Below are 15,647 nucleotides of genomic sequence, written 5' to 3'. Positions count from 1 at the left end.
TTTATTATTACTTTTACAGTCTGCTCTAGTGCAGAATCTTTTGGTATTAATTTTATTTGAAATTTCACATCCAGGAAAATAACACTCCTATTATGATTTTACATTTAAATTAATAAAAATTACCTTAAAAGCTACAAAAATAACGACATAACAACAAATCTCTTTACAATTATACATAAAAAAAGAAAAAAAAAACAAATATGTGACAAAATTTTAAATGGAAACAAAGAAAAGAAATCTGTAATCTTTTTACCTACGGCCCACTTGTGATTCGGACGTGCAAAACATGGTCATGGGTGTGCCCATTTGAGTTCCCATTCTATATTTTTATGTTTTGTAATAATAATAGACGTCATAGACGACTTTAAAATAGCATACATACGATGCGTTTACGCACCTTTGACCACATTATCATAAATCGACTTGACGATATGTCTTGCAACAAGCTATTGTTCGTCATATTCGGAAATGGTTGTATATTATTATATAACATATATTATTTTGCATACGGCAATAATTAGCACATAAATGGAGACGTTATCGTCCCTTCGTGTTCAGAAGGGTTGGAGCATGACATTCGACTAATTAATCCATCCATTCTGTTTTATCTCGAAACATTTTCTGGGGGGATGACGAGAGAGGGGATGAAAGGGAGGGGTTACCATTTCGACGACGTGCAGCCCTGCACCGTCGACCCGTAGCGCCCTCTGCCGCATACACCGCAAAAGACGCGCTTAATGTTTCACGTTGTCAAATCTATATGAATTTCATGAACTTAACTATAATTTTTGTGACATCACAAAAAGTGAAATCAATTCAAAAATATAAATGTTTGTGTTAAAAATCCTTTGATCCTTTCTAGAATCGTGTTCAATCATTTTGTTTTTTAAAACGTTTTTATCTAAATCTAGAAAAACGCTTTTAAATTTTAAACGAATTCATTGATTACTTTTCAAGTTTTGTGGATACAACTATAAAAACAAGGTTTTTATCAATTTTGAATTGAAAATGTAATTTCTTTCATAGCGACTGTTAACAGGATAACGGTTACCATGGCAACGTAACTATGACATAAGTCAACATAGCCAACATGCTAAGAATTTTGAATTTCCGTTCGACGTTTCGTAATATAGTATATAAAAATGTTATTATCTTAAAATGCAACGTTGTGTAAACATTTTATGTCTATTCATAAATCAGTTCAATCTATTTATTACTTTCCGAGTTTTTCGGACCCAAATATACGAAAATATAAAGAGGGCATTTTTTTCAAATCCTTTAAGAATATACCTCCAAAAATAATTTAAATTTTGAACCACTTAATGCATATTATTAAAGGATTAACCTTTAAAATATATTTTAACACATTTTGTTAAATATCTTACTCGAACGCTTAATTTACGCTTAGTTAAATTTATTGATTCTGTAGAATTATTAAACATTCTTACACGTTTAACAATCTCCCACAATTTAGTATTCCCAACAATCCATTCTTTAGATTTTCGCGGATTTTTTAATTCTCGACCTTCAGGTTCATTCGCAAATATCAGAAAGCGACGAACAACGGCAACGTTGTTTCCGTCGGTCTCCTTTCCCGTCTAGCCATTCTCCAAAGCGTAGTCACCGCTCGGCATCTAGGTGGGGCGTATCCAGGTCCAGAAGCTGATCCACTGCTCGCTCCAGCAAACCACCACCACCACACCGCCTTTCGAACATCGTGTACCGAGAGAACATCATCGAAAGGGCGTGTTTCGATTGTTTAATTCCGCGGCCTCGCGCTATCCGCGTTCCACGAACTGTTTGTTTTTTGGTGGAACATTTTGTTGTTCGAATAAAAAATTATAAAAGAGAATCGCTGGCAGGTAGAGTTTTATATAGTTATTGTTATTTTAATATGTATGTAAATAACTTATTGACTGAATATTTCGTATGATTTACGGAATTTTACTGATTAAATGGATATTTCAGCTAATTAAAAAAAAATCCATAGTTTAAATTGCACAAAAAAACTTAACGTAAAGATTAGATTAGATTTAGATTCTATAAATGGATATACAGCTACATGCAAGGCATCTTGCTTAATTAGGTTATGACTCACAAAAAAATCGAGTTTAAAAATACACGAAATAGAATAATTAAGCGAATAAATAATAATTAAACAAGTGGCAGCTATTAATATTAATTTAAGAACAGTAACTAGTGTAGCAATGACTAGTAGTAGTTAATGTTTCAGTGAACTAAATAATGTCTGATAGCGAAGAAGATAGCAGTGGTGCAACTAGTACCTGTGCGGACTGGCCCATCACTGAGGAATGTCTCCAAGCAGTTCTTAAGGAGCACCACAAAGACGCTGACCCAGCTCATATAGTAGTGCTGGACTTTTCCGTTAAACCAGGTTGTGAAACTGGCGAAAGCGTCCTCTCCGATATATTAGCAGTCACTGTTAAATATAGCCTTCGGTAAAACTCTTTCAAATCAAATTTATAACCTTTAATTAATGAAATTTTGTTTTCGAACAGGGATGACCCAGGTGGCACAACTCACTCTCTCAGTTTCATCATCAAGCTACTACCTCAAGATCCATTCAGTCGGTTTTTCGTAACCGAAGCCCAGTTTGATTTAAGGGAAATCAAATTTTACACTCAAGTAAGTCGGTAACCTCTTCGGACCATCTGGTTATGATGTTAAGCCTCAATGATGACTCACAGATATATAGATATTTTTTCAAAAAAGCATCGATAGTTGTAAATGAGAGTATCGAACTTTTATTTTGGGATTTTTTCTTAAGCTGTACTACTTCAAAATTAAAAACAACAAATTTTCACACCAGAATATCTTAGGTTCTTTTTTAAAATATATTTTAAAGTTTGCTTTTTACCAACAAGGATTTATCGGGACAGGAGCTACTTTTTAACGTGGACTCCGAACCACGGTCCTCCGCATTAAGCCTACCGACTGGCGAGTGACCAACTTTAAAAATCATCCCAGAAGACATCCGGTCTTACCCAGCCTGGTTACTGGCGTGACTGCGATCATTTTGGATTGGCCTTGTTGGATTTTACAGTCTTGCCTAGGACAATCACAAACATAAATTTACAACCATGACCCCAGCATTCGAACACCTTGACCGTCCTGTCGCCGTTACCACTGCACCAATCAAGTATCTTAGGTTCTAATAAATTTTACACTAATAGTTACATACTTTTTAGTCAATATATTTTTTTGACTAAAACTTTTTGATATTTTGTCAAAAATATAATATGAATAATAAAATATATAAAAATAAATATATAAGCTTTAAAAATTAAATCTTTGGCACTTAAATTTAAAGGTTCAGTGAATTCTTACTAAATTATATGCATATAACTTTATGACGTTTTCCGGTATTTGATTTTAAAGGTCTATTAAAAATATTGATTTTTTTTTGACACGATATATCAATTTTTTTCTTTCCGAGATTTTTCTTCACGGCCGACCTCCCTAATTCAGATAACGTCAATTAAATACGCAACGTGATGTATAGTGAAACTCTGTGAATACATTGTATTAAAATTGATGTATATTTAGTTGTATAACAACCAATGTATCTTGACCATTTCGTTTTTATGCGATGTTTTATATTTTTTCCAGGTAGTTCCCGATTTAGAAGTTTTCAAGAACGACGTTTTGATCGACGACTCGGAGAACGTCACCTTACCGATACCGAAATGTTATTATGCCCATTATAGCGCTGGCGAGACAGAACCCGAACTAACACCGCCATCTTCTGTCCTAGTTCTGGAGAACATCAAACCCAACGGTTTCAAATCGGTGGAGTTTTCCGCGGGTCTCGATCTGATACAAGCGAAGGCGGCTGTCGAAGCCATAGCGCAGGTTCACGCCTTGTCGTTGTCGCTTAAGGTAAAGTGTCCGCATAGTTTTACACCAAACCATAACGAAGAATGTGTTTCAGATAAGTGAAGGTAAACCGCTGTCGGAAAAGTATCCCTTTCTCTTCCAGACATCGCGAGCGTCAGATTCCTATCAGCAGTTGGTCGAACGCGGCCTGCCGCAGCTCTTCCAGTTCCTGGAGAGCAAGAACGAGCTGCAGGACGTGCTCGACGCCTTGAACGACCTCCGCCCGCACACCAAGACCATCATCGAGAACCTCCTGGCCGCCGAGGAACCCATGGCGCTCATAACGCACACCGATTTCTGGTGCAACAACCTGATGTTCCGCGAAGTGGACGGCAAGTGCGAGTGTGCGGTGTTGGATTGGCAGATGGTGACGTACAGTCGACCGACCAACGATCTTTCCTTGCTTTTGGTCAGTTCCGTGTCGGCGGACCTGAGAAGGAATCATACCGACGAACTGTTGGATGTATACTGGGAAAAATTGACCGATACATGTCGAAAGCTCAAAGTTGATATAGAGGAAGCCTTGAAGTACGATCGGAAGACCCTGGGCGAGGATTTCAAGAAAGGACAACTGCTGGCGTTGCTCCTCTGCATAGGTAGGTGTTATATCAAAACAGACACAACAATAACGAGTAAATCCTTGTTTCAAAGGTTCCGTCGACCTAGCATTGGGAAATGCCCAAATGGAAGAAAGACTCATCGAACTGCTCCAGGATTTAAATAAAGAGGGACTGCTCCAGGCCGAGGTGGCCTCGTCCACAACCAGCACCTAAATAGACACCATCTTCGTAGGAACTATCGGTGATATAAATAGCTGTGAAAACAAAAAAAAAACGAACTTTTTCAAATTACTAGTGTCCCAAGTGTATTATAGTACTAATAATGTGTTAATTCCGCTCCTACTATGGCATTGAAACTAGATTTCAAACGCGTTCGTTTAGTCTAGTCCTATCCCCTCATAGAAGACGCGGGAAGGTCGCGAGGTACGTCCCCGTCAACCAAAACGTCTTACGCCTGAATCCGAGCCTGGGAAACGTTGCCAATTAGTATTGCGCTGTTGCCAATTCGTAGTATTTTAATCGCTTCAAGCACAAACCTGCTTCGGGATCGATTGAACATTACGGTTATTGTTCTGTGCCAATCTTGTATTAAGCTGATGTTTGCTGTGTTATCATATGGTATCATTTTCAATTTTAGACATATATACATGTTATAGACAGTTATATATAAAATAAACATATATGTAATTATTGATGAATTTTCTTCACAAATTAACCCTATCTACATGAGAAAACCCATAAATAAGACTATAGTCTATCCAAAATAGCAGTGAACTGACGTCATCAAGATGCATAATGTATTGCATATTGCAATTTCCAAATTCGTTTTAATACCGGACAATATTTTTTTTCTCACTATTCCAGTAAAGAGATACACTGGTGTCTTGTCATCTTCAATTTGTGTACAGATGGGTATTTCAAAATGAAACATTAGGCCACCCTTGACAAGACGTTAATAAAAAGAGTGTAAAGAAAACAAAACTTGATGGAAAAAGGTAAAAATTAGAATGATAGAATGAATTTTTTAATAATTCATTGGAGATATATTGCTCTTCATCAGCTCGGTCAACAAGTGGGCAGCAAAGGATAGGCTTACAAATTATAAATTAAGTTTTTAAGATATCACGTTAAAAAGTGAAATATTTCCAATTACCACTTGATAAACATAAAAGAAAGGCTTAATATATATGGTAAATCATATGGCTGAATAATATGGCCACAGAGTGTAACGTCTTCCTCCCTATTACTGCATATTTAATTAAATAGAATTGTTATGAGATGTGGCAATAAATAACCACAACAGACATGTAGGTCGAGAAATATATATAGGCAAGAATTGTTTGGATATTTGGAAAGAAATGTCTACAATAACACCATTCGGTTTGGATGAACTCCATTAGACACAGAAGAAGAAACAGAGCAACTAAGGAAACAAGAACTAAACATTAAAAGGTAAATATGTTCTAATGAAAATAAAGTACATTACTTATTAATTGCGCGGATTAGGCCTCCAGGAGATACTATAGGTCGTTTAGAAAATAGTTCAATGTAAAAATATAACAAATTAACTCTAACCTACAAACTATTGTGGCTGTTTAAGTAACTCTAGTTTATAATAATATATAATATATGCACTAGGTGTAATATAATGTTAAAATAAATTTTGTTTTATAATAATTTTGTTTCATTATTTTATTTATATTAGAATGTTGTTATATATCGAAGCTAAGGTAATAAAAATATCAGCGTTAAAAGCAGCAACATTCCACCGTTTTGACGTTATACATTCAGATGACGTGTATTCACTGCTAGTTCGGATAGATTATTTTTTGGTTGATTTTAAAAATTATGTGATAGTGACAACAACAGATCTTTTTTTTGCTGCTTAGAATCTTCAGAAATCCAATAGTAAAATAATCGTATAGATTATTTAAAATAGACATCTAGAAAATATTCACATTTTTGAATGAATAGCCTTAGTCTCAAACATAAACAGAATATATAAATATTCATGCAATATATTTCTTATATTTGTTTCGTTGGGAAACAAAACAAAATAACACGACAAGAAAAATTGTTATTTCTGCCGCTCATAAATCGTTATTCATTTGTTTCAGAAAATCACCTTCGGCCTCAACGTCACGTAATTCGACAAATATAACTAATTTAAATCTTTGCAATTATTTTCTTATATTGATAATTGCTTGACTCGAATTAAATGAATATGTATTCCATCCCTTTTTGGTATATATATTTTTGTTAATGTCAAAACTATCGAATTTGACAGTGTCATGAATAATTGATAGTAACAGTTTCTAGTTGGTCCCAGCCATTCGGCAGTTTCTGCGTGATTGCCCTTTTTGTTTTGACCCTAACATTGGTAAGAGTCAGTAGGTCTAGTAGCTCTTCGTTGTTTGTACCTGTTTAGAGTTTCTTTTTTGCTGTACCGTTCATATTTTGATTATAAATAATGGGTAGTAAAAGTTTTTGTAGCAGTTCTAATATGAAGAGACACATTTCAATCGGGGTGCGTATCTATTCGATGTTTATTTCAATTTTGCAAACTGGATTCAATTTTGTTTTTTATTTTTAAAATTATTTTAAAATTAAATGTTTATAAAAGCTTCTTCTTATTACATTTGTTATATAAGATGAACGAATGAATGCATATCAAATCAGTATCAAAAAATGTTAGCTTAAGTTAGCTTATTCTATTTATATTATATTCTTCAAACATACATATATTTTACAAGAACTGGCAACGTCGCACATCAGTCTTTTTATATTTTCTTTGTTCTTGATTTAGTTGTTCAGTAATGATTTAGAAAAGTCATGTTGGTAAACTATTATACAAGTAATATCATAATTTTTATAAATTTTTACAATACTTTTACTGAATTTTAATATAATTTTTAATTGTTTGATCACTCTCTAAAGTGTAAATTCTAACGGAAGCTTTGGTAAAAACTAGCAAAGAAAAAACCTTCGACCCTGTCGTAGGTCCATAAGTCCGCAGAACACGTATGGTCAAAGCTTGTTCAGTTCGAGCGGGTTAAATTAATTTCACTGGCGGTGAATGCATTATCACCGCGCGATGCCTTCGAACGCCTTGGACGGTTTATTTTGCTTTGTGCTCGATTATTTACGTCAAATCTACCGAACGTGTAAAGTTTATTGATTTCAATTTACGGCAACCGGTAACAATGGCGTTGTTGAACCGACAGATTGCCTGTCAGCAGGATTAGAATGTTTTTATTTCCCTGTTCGGCGAATCGCTTTCCTCAGAACTCGACCTCCTTAAGCGCCCTAACAATAAACCTTAAAAATATGTATATAATTTGGTACTCTGACCCTCATGTAATAAATCCCATTTATTAAAAAACATTTTACTACTTAAAAAATGCATAGAAATATTAATACTTCAATAAATTTATATATATTTTTCAATTCAATAAAAATCCCTACTAAAATATGATGTAATACATCCGATAAATAGCAGCAAATGCAATTAATTACGCCATCCTTCCTTTTTATTTAATTACGAGCAAACCTAGACCTAGTTTTCGGCTCTCGTGTTATTCCCATATAACATCAATGGAAGTAGATATTTTTTAAAGTTCTCGGTCGATGCAATGACCTAGTTAATGTTTCCCACAGAGCCGTCAATCATTATCTCTCCCCCGGAGTTTAAAACTGCTCATGAAGTGCTAGCATAAAACCCGGCATGTACTGTTGCCTTAAATAGGCTATTAACTTTTCCATTAAAACCTTATAAAGCGAAACCTTTAAATGATAGCGTTTCTGTCGCTGCCGCCATCTAGTTGCGACGATCTCAAGTACGGTGGAATATCGATGATAAAAACCTAGTTTTCTGTAAACAATGGGAATAATTTAAAATTTTATCCCAATACGCGTATCGAATACAAAATAAAACCATTATTTTATAATTATTTTTTCGAAAACTTTACTATGGGCAATTAATTTCAATTACTAGTTTTAGCGTTATAAAAATGGTACAACCTTTGATGAAATCGATGTCAATGTTGCCTAATTTAACCTCAATACCAATGGTTTTCTATACATGTATATTAACCGCTATTAACGCGATGTAAGCTAACAAACACTAATGATAAATATGACATTGGTCGAGCATTTAACACCGATGTACTGTCAATTTCGAACTAATTTTTGAACATGAATAATTATAAAGATCCAACATTGTCGAATAATATCGCTACTATATAATATTGTCACTATATAGTATTAAGGTGATGAAATGGTTTACAGGAGAAAGTATTTTAGATAATTGTTTCCCTTATATAATACCAAAATTATACAGGATGATGGCGTAAGAAAAAACAAATTATAAGCTGAATTATATCATAAAGTAAACTAAATGTATGAAATCTAATTACAAAAATTATAGGTTGTTTTAACGACATTTTCTTGGTTTCAGATATAAGCATAATGGTGTAACTAAACGAAAAAAATAAGAACGAAGATTATTTATGAGCTCCTACCTCTTACAACGGGAACAAGGTGTACGAACTTATGAATTTAAAATTAGAGGTAGTTATTTACGTTTAAAAATTGTTATTGTTGTTGTTCACGGAGGTGAATGTCCGTAAATGAGACATTGATACACTAGGGATATTTGTAAATACCTAATTACTGACGACAACTTACCGATGCGAACACTCCAGCTACGATGGCGGCATTGCGTTTATGTTTGTTTGCAGTCTTATAACGGGCGTACAGTTTTTTGCCCACCCAAACTGGAATGCCTGGAATAATGAAGCGATGTTAGTAATGAAAGGGAGGGCATTTTAGAGTAGGCGATTTACCAATAATCATTGCAGGTACAGTGATACCTGCGACTAGAGCTATGCCAACTGGCGCCCCTACTAATGTACCCAGTTGCCAAAGGATTTTCTTCTTCCTTGACCATGGTTTTTTGCCCCAGAAGGTGCAGCCTGATGGACTGTAAAACGAAAAGGTCAAGTTGACAAGTAGGAACACTTCATTTTTACAATTAATTGAGAAATTAAACATTAAAAAATAGACCAATATTGGAATATGACCCTTAGTTACTTTGATCTATTCGATCAATAACAAAACTGATCAAACAATCATTATGTCTAAGAGATTCATCCAAAATTTTCAAATGTGTTAATCAGTAAGAAACTTTAAGTATAATACATTTTCTTATTATTCAAATAAAGGGAATCTTTTTTTGATTTTGATACTTTTATTTATTTTTGATACTTGATACTAGTTTCTGATAGTGTTAAACTTAGTTTCGATAGTCATAAGTGATCAAACAATATTAATTAGTGTAGCTACATTTATAAACTCACCTTAAAAAATGCAGATCGTTAATCTCTTTCATACACAGCCAACAAAACTCGGCCCCACAAACGGCGCACATCATATGATTGCAGGAACCGTCATCCATCTTTACTATCAGGATTTGGCAGCGAGGGCATGGTTTTATATCATCCCCTAGAATAAACAGAAAAACGTATAGTATGAAAGTGCTATTGCAAATTTTAAATTAAGTTGGCATGGAATCGTTAAAACAACTGAAAATATTTCAATGTGTATTTATTCTCCACTCCAGAAACATTATTTTGAACTTCTTTATTAGTTTTACTAAATTTTATAGCTTGAATCAGTAAGAAGTTCAAGACTCAAACATTTAACTGAACTTAAATATGTGTATTGTTCTCATCAACGCCGATATATGGAAAATGAAAATGTTTGTGTGTTATAATTTTAGTCCTAGCAAAATATTTTACGAAAATTTCCATGAATCAATTCGGTGGCTTTAACCGCATTGTCTTAATTTCAACAAGGCAGATATTCCCGAACAGGTTTGATATACGAGCTTGTTCGCCTTCAACTAAACAAACCAGCATCAGCGGCTATTAATCAAGCAATTTCCTAACTACATAAGGCATAACCTTGCATAATAACCCATCAAAGCATCGTATATTGTGGTATAACGAATCGCTGTGATTTGACGAAATTTAACACTGGAGGAAGCGATATTTCGCCATATTTTTCCAGGTGACAGATGTTTCTTTAACAGAAATCAAATATCTCTTTTTATAAGCACGCGCATATACGAGGGTCACTATTTATATTTCGGGAATAGGAAAAAAAAAACAAATAGTTAAGCTGCGAATATATTTTTATTGTTTTTCAATGTACTCGCCACGATGATCGATACACGTTTGCATACGCTTAAACCAATTTTTAAAGCATTTATTCCATTTCTGAATGAGGTATCTTCAAATAGTCTCTTGTTTGAGAGCTCGCATTGTCATGATGAAGAACAATCTGGCGTCTTTTGGTTGAAACTCGTCGGACAGCGAAATACGACCACGATTGAATTCACTAAACCAGCGATACACGGTGGTTTTTGACCAGTTCCATTTTTTGCTAAGGCGAAACTTTCAACTAAATAAAAAATAGCGCCCGTGCGACAAAATGTTCTGAATACGTATATCGTCAAAAGCGTCAAAACTTTACGATGGAACCGTCAGATGGACTCACATGACAACAGCGTTGCCAATTCCCGAAATATAAATAGTGACCCTCGTACACATCTTTACAAAATGATAATGAGTACACTCTGATTACTTTATTTGGTTGCTAGTGACGAAATCGTAACTGGTGACTGATGCGTATCACTTTTTAACAGATCTAGTAATCACCCATTGTGTCTGGTAACTTTAATAATGAAACTGTATATGACTATTAGATGGATATGACTTGCTAGATTTGACAGGGACATGTGTTGATTCATTTCGATGTCTATTGTTACAATGATAGCCTCAATTCTTCTCTATTAAGAAAGGCATTGTTTTATTCAACAGATAACAGGTTAGGTGAATCTACTTGTTTCAAAAGCTAGACGGTGAAAATATTAAACAATTGAGATTTTGACTAACTTTGCTTCCGATAGTATGAGGCAATATGCCAAACATTCAGGGAAAAAAATCACCTATTCCTGAAATAGCCGCAAATAATTGGCTTATTGCAAAAATCAAGCCAGCCATGGGCAGTAATTTATCTGCACTTCCTAAAAATGATCAAAAGTTGTATTTTCTTGAATAAAGTAATTAACAAAATATCTATAGAAATAGTTTCAAAGTATTCTTAAAAATTGATAATATTGATAAAAATATAGTTAAAATTAATGCTTGATTGATTGAATTCTTGAAAAGATATCGTTGACATTTTGCTTTCATGTCAGTTTCTAGAGAAAGGCTATATAGATGGAACAAAAAAATCTAATTTGTTCTAATTTTGGTAAAAATGTTATTATAGCCTCTCCAAAATAGTCAAAACGTCGCAGTGTTACCGCACTTAACTTTCACTTTTAGTTAATTATGTTTATATTGAAAAAACTACTTACGGCTTTTATACATTTCATCATTACATAGTCTTTATAATTAGAATAAGGTAAGAAGGAAAACACTGTCTAGTATTTAAACGAATTTACAAACTAATAGGCAAGGTAATAGGCAATACATTATACATCTTGATAACGTGAGTTCACTGCTATTTTGGATAGACTATACATCTAATCGATCAATAATTTATAAGGGATGAGAGAATGTGCAGTAGAATATATCAAAACACGTGTAGGACATGAAAATGACTCGAAATTGACATGAGACATTTCTGTTAAAATGAGATAGACATATAACTGCAGCTAAATTCCAATGGATGCTATCATAGAAAAAGTGCGCATAGAACTCTACCTCATGCGTGGCGTGAAAAATAATTTATGGCATATTTTTATAGAAATACAATTTTGGTTTGTTATTGTAATGTGTATATATTGATAAATAAATTTATGTTTATTTGCATATTGTTTTATTTTCTTTTTTTCTCCTATAAAAATAATATATTTTAAATTTAAATAATTTTATAAAAAGTTCTTGATGTTATTACGTAATATAACTGCAGCTAAATTCCAATGGATGCTATCATAGAAAAAGTGCGCATAGAACTCTACCTCATGCGTGGCGTGAAAAATAATTTATGGCATATTTTGATAGAAATACAACTTTGGTTTCTTATTGTAATGTGTATATAATGATAATTAAATTTACGTTTATTTGCATATTGTTTTATTTTCTTTTTTTTCCTATAAAAATAATATATTTTAAATTTAAATAATTTTATAAAAAGTTCTTGATGTTATTACGTAATGTATACACAATAATAAAATAAATATAATAAATTACATTTTTATCTCATATATTATTTTTTTCCTTTTTTACTTTTTTTCCTTTCAATAATTTACAACAACTGACATCGACACAAATTCAAGTTCTTGTGCGCATGTCAGGTGTTCCTACGCGTAACCACTAAAAATTATGTCTTGATTGCATGGATTGACTGGATGTGCGCATACGCATTTTGCCAACCCAAATTATTGGTGGTCGAACTCTGTCTATGTGAACAGAACGATAATCTCCAATATCTTAAGAATGTTTGAAATTTCCGTTACCGATGGTGAAAAATGAAAAATTGTCTGAACCTTAGTCATCACATGCTCCGGATGACGATTGAACCTCGCAGACAAAACACGAATCGACACTAAAGACTTTTATTGGGTCGTGAATATTAAACCTTTTAATAGTTAACGATAAAAATTCTTCGAATTATTTATCGGTACTTATTTGGTTATTGATATAATAATAGACGTTAAACGATTGTAATGCAATAAAAATCGCTGGATATATGGCGAATAACAAATAAAACGATGCGTTCGAAATGTTTCGTTCAAGGTCGCCGACTGTGAAATATTATGCAGCCGGGTGTTGCTGCTGTGTAAACAAATTTTGCAATCGTTTAAGGAATTTCAATTTTCCTTTCTGTTGTGGTTAGAGGTGATAAATGTCGAATCGCGTCGAATCGAAAAGGTAATTTGTTTGTTTTTTAAAATGGTACTTCAATAATTATTGTTTACGTGTTGCACATGTCTTTATCGAAAGATATTGGTAATGCGTCAGAAATCGTCACGTCAGAAATAATAATTACTTATATCGTGCCCACTACAAATAGTACACACATAAATAATTAATAATAATAATAATAATAATAGATGAATAATAAGATCAATTGATTTATAATGTAGGGGTAAAATAAATATTTTATTAAAAATACTGTCAAATAAATTACACGGTTGTCACAATCAGCCAACTTGATGTCCCACAAAATCACCACCATTCATTTGTTTTATATTTTAAAGTCTCCTTTTAACGTGGGCTCCGAACCAAGGTCCTGGGCATTAAGTCTACCGACTGGTGAGCGACCAACTTAGAAATCATCCCAGAAGACATCCGGTCTTACCCAGCCTGGATACTGGCGTGACTCAGATCATTTTCCTTGACGAATTTTAGACTCCTACAATAAAATTTGTCTAGGACAATCATAAATATTAAACAATCACAAACATAAATTTACGAACATGCCCCAGCAGGATTCGAACCCGCGACTATCACAACAGTGGACTGTGCTGTCGCCTTTACAGCTTTTTTTTTGTTCCGGCCTAAAACCAGGCAGTGGAATGGATGACGCATATCTGGTCGCGGAGACTTGCCCTGGAGTGACAAGTTCAACCGGGTTATGTGGGACTTACCAATACACCAATTTTCTAAATTGTCCTATTCTACTAGCAGGTTAAGAAATTAGTTATTTTGATTTTTTATATATTTTAAAGTCTCCTTTTACCAACTATGGGTTTATCTGGACTAGGCCTAAAGTTTAACGTGGGCTCCGAACCACGAACCTCAGCATTAAACCTACCGACTGGCGAGTGACCAACTTTAGAAATCATCCCAAAAGACATCCGGTCTTACCCAGCCTGGTTACTGGCGTGACTCCGATCATTTTCTTTGTCGGATTTTACACTCTTGCTTAGAACAATCACAAACATAAATTTACGACCATGCCCCGGATTCGAACCCGCGGCTATCGCAACAGTAGGAGGACTGTCCCATCGCCTTTACCACTGCGCCACCAAGCTGGATTTTATATATATATATATATATATATATATATATATATATATATATATATATATATATATATATATATATATATATATGTTTCAAGTGATTGTTTATGTGTTGTTATTCATTCTTTCTTCATAACATCTGACAACAGCAGGTAATTTTTAAAGTTATATTACAAAAAAGACAAATATGTTAGTTTATAATGATCATCAATGCACAATGTAAAAATTAACATATTCCACATACATTTTAATTACAACAACGTTGTTTTCCATTATAATTCCATCATGACAATGCAAGGTCTCGCATATATGCCATAACTCGTGGGAAATTATTGGAGCTTAGCTTGGAAATGATGTCACATCGTTGATACAGTCCCTGACCTAGCTCTCATTACTATTGCATTCGTCTTAAAAAGCAGTTTGGCACATTTTTATTAATTATAGTGACTATAAGTACGATTATAATATACCATAGCTGCGGTTTAATCTTGAGACATTTTTGTGTGCAAACTGAAGGTTCTATTGTCTAAATTATGTACACTACCGTCAACTGCTGGTGAATATGATTGATATATATATATATATATATATATATATATATATATATATATATATATATATAGCTAGTATTTTTCTGATTCTTTTTCCTCATAAAAATAAAGCTGTTACATGGTTAGAAATGGCATTGAAGTGATTTTGTAACATTTATAAGTTCGACATTTTATAACTCTAGCATTTGAACTTGAATTAGATCTTTGGATTCATCTGGTTGAGCAGATCATTCTTTGTCAGTTATTTTGAAGTCACAGTTTCGAGGTCAATATGAACACCTTTTAACTGATGGAGTATGTATGTTCACTGGAAAACACTCAATAGATTTCAAAATTGTCCGGTTTCAGTTCTTCTGGTGTTTTTTTGGTTCATAATTTACATTGTAACTAAACTAACTTTCGTTATTGTAAAAAAAATGGATAAAAAGGAATTTCGCTTGTTGATAAAATATTGCTTTTTGAAGGGAAAAAATACAGTTGAAGCAAAAACTTGGCTTGATGCCGAGTTTCCGTACACTGCCCCAGGAAAATCAACCATCAAGGATTGGTATGCTAAGTTTAGACGTGGTGAAATGACCACCGAAGACGGTGAACGCAGAG

The 15,647-nt window shown here is 33.7% G+C and overlaps 2 protein-coding genes across 4 annotated transcripts in view; one reads left to right on the top strand and one right to left on the bottom strand.

The window, feature by feature from the left end:
• LOC143189967 (E3 ubiquitin-protein ligase RNF19A) overlaps nt 1-15,647 on the bottom strand; it is a 115,626-nt gene that overhangs the window by 7,431 nt on the left and 92,548 nt on the right. For both annotated transcript variants that reach the window (XM_076393993.1, XM_076393992.1), the window contains exons 7-9: nt 9,815-9,959; nt 9,302-9,438; nt 9,144-9,241 (exon numbers count right to left, since the gene is read on the bottom strand). In XM_076393993.1, the coding sequence (XP_076250108.1) occupies nt 9,144-9,241; nt 9,302-9,438; nt 9,815-9,959 (380 nt within the window). The remainder of the gene's footprint in view (nt 1-9,143; nt 9,242-9,301; nt 9,439-9,814; nt 9,960-15,647) is intronic.
• LOC143189971 (uncharacterized) lies at nt 1,617-5,147 on the top strand. Of its 2 annotated transcripts, none has more exons than XM_076393997.1 (6): nt 1,617-1,862; nt 2,234-2,459; nt 2,520-2,646; nt 3,631-3,900; nt 3,953-4,493; nt 4,549-5,147. In XM_076393997.1, exons 2-6 carry the CDS (start codon nt 2,245-2,247, stop codon nt 4,668-4,670), a joined length of 1,275 nt encoding a protein of 424 aa, XP_076250112.1. In that variant the 5' UTR covers nt 1,617-1,862; nt 2,234-2,244; the 3' UTR covers nt 4,671-5,147. The 2 variants fall into 2 exon arrangements, with proteins under 2 accessions (XP_076250112.1, XP_076250113.1); XM_076393998.1 differs by having other exon boundaries at nt 1,728-1,862; nt 2,219-2,459.

Source organism: Rhynchophorus ferrugineus, unplaced genomic scaffold, assembly GCF_030347505.1.
Source record: "Rhynchophorus ferrugineus isolate W39M unplaced genomic scaffold, kcgeb_rfMv2 rfM2, whole genome shotgun sequence".
NCBI lineage: Eukaryota > Metazoa > Arthropoda > Insecta > Coleoptera > Curculionidae > Rhynchophorus > Rhynchophorus ferrugineus.
This window is presented reverse-complemented; position numbering and strand designations above follow the sequence as displayed.

What these genes read in the sequence shown, in the direction of transcription:
- LOC143189971 (XM_076393997.1), top strand. Translation starts at nt 2,245, where the DNA reads ATGTCTGATAGCGAAGAAGATAGCAGTGGTGCAACTAGTACCTGTGCG. An exon ending in ACTGTTAAATATAGCCTTCG is followed by an intron (nt 2,460 to 2,519) that starts GTAAAACTCTTT and finishes GTTTTCGAACAG; the next exon opens with GGATGACCCAGGTGGCACAA. An exon ending in CCTTGTCGTTGTCGCTTAAG is followed by an intron (nt 3,901 to 3,952) that starts GTAAAGTGTCCG and finishes AATGTGTTTCAG; the next exon opens with ATAAGTGAAGGTAAACCGCT.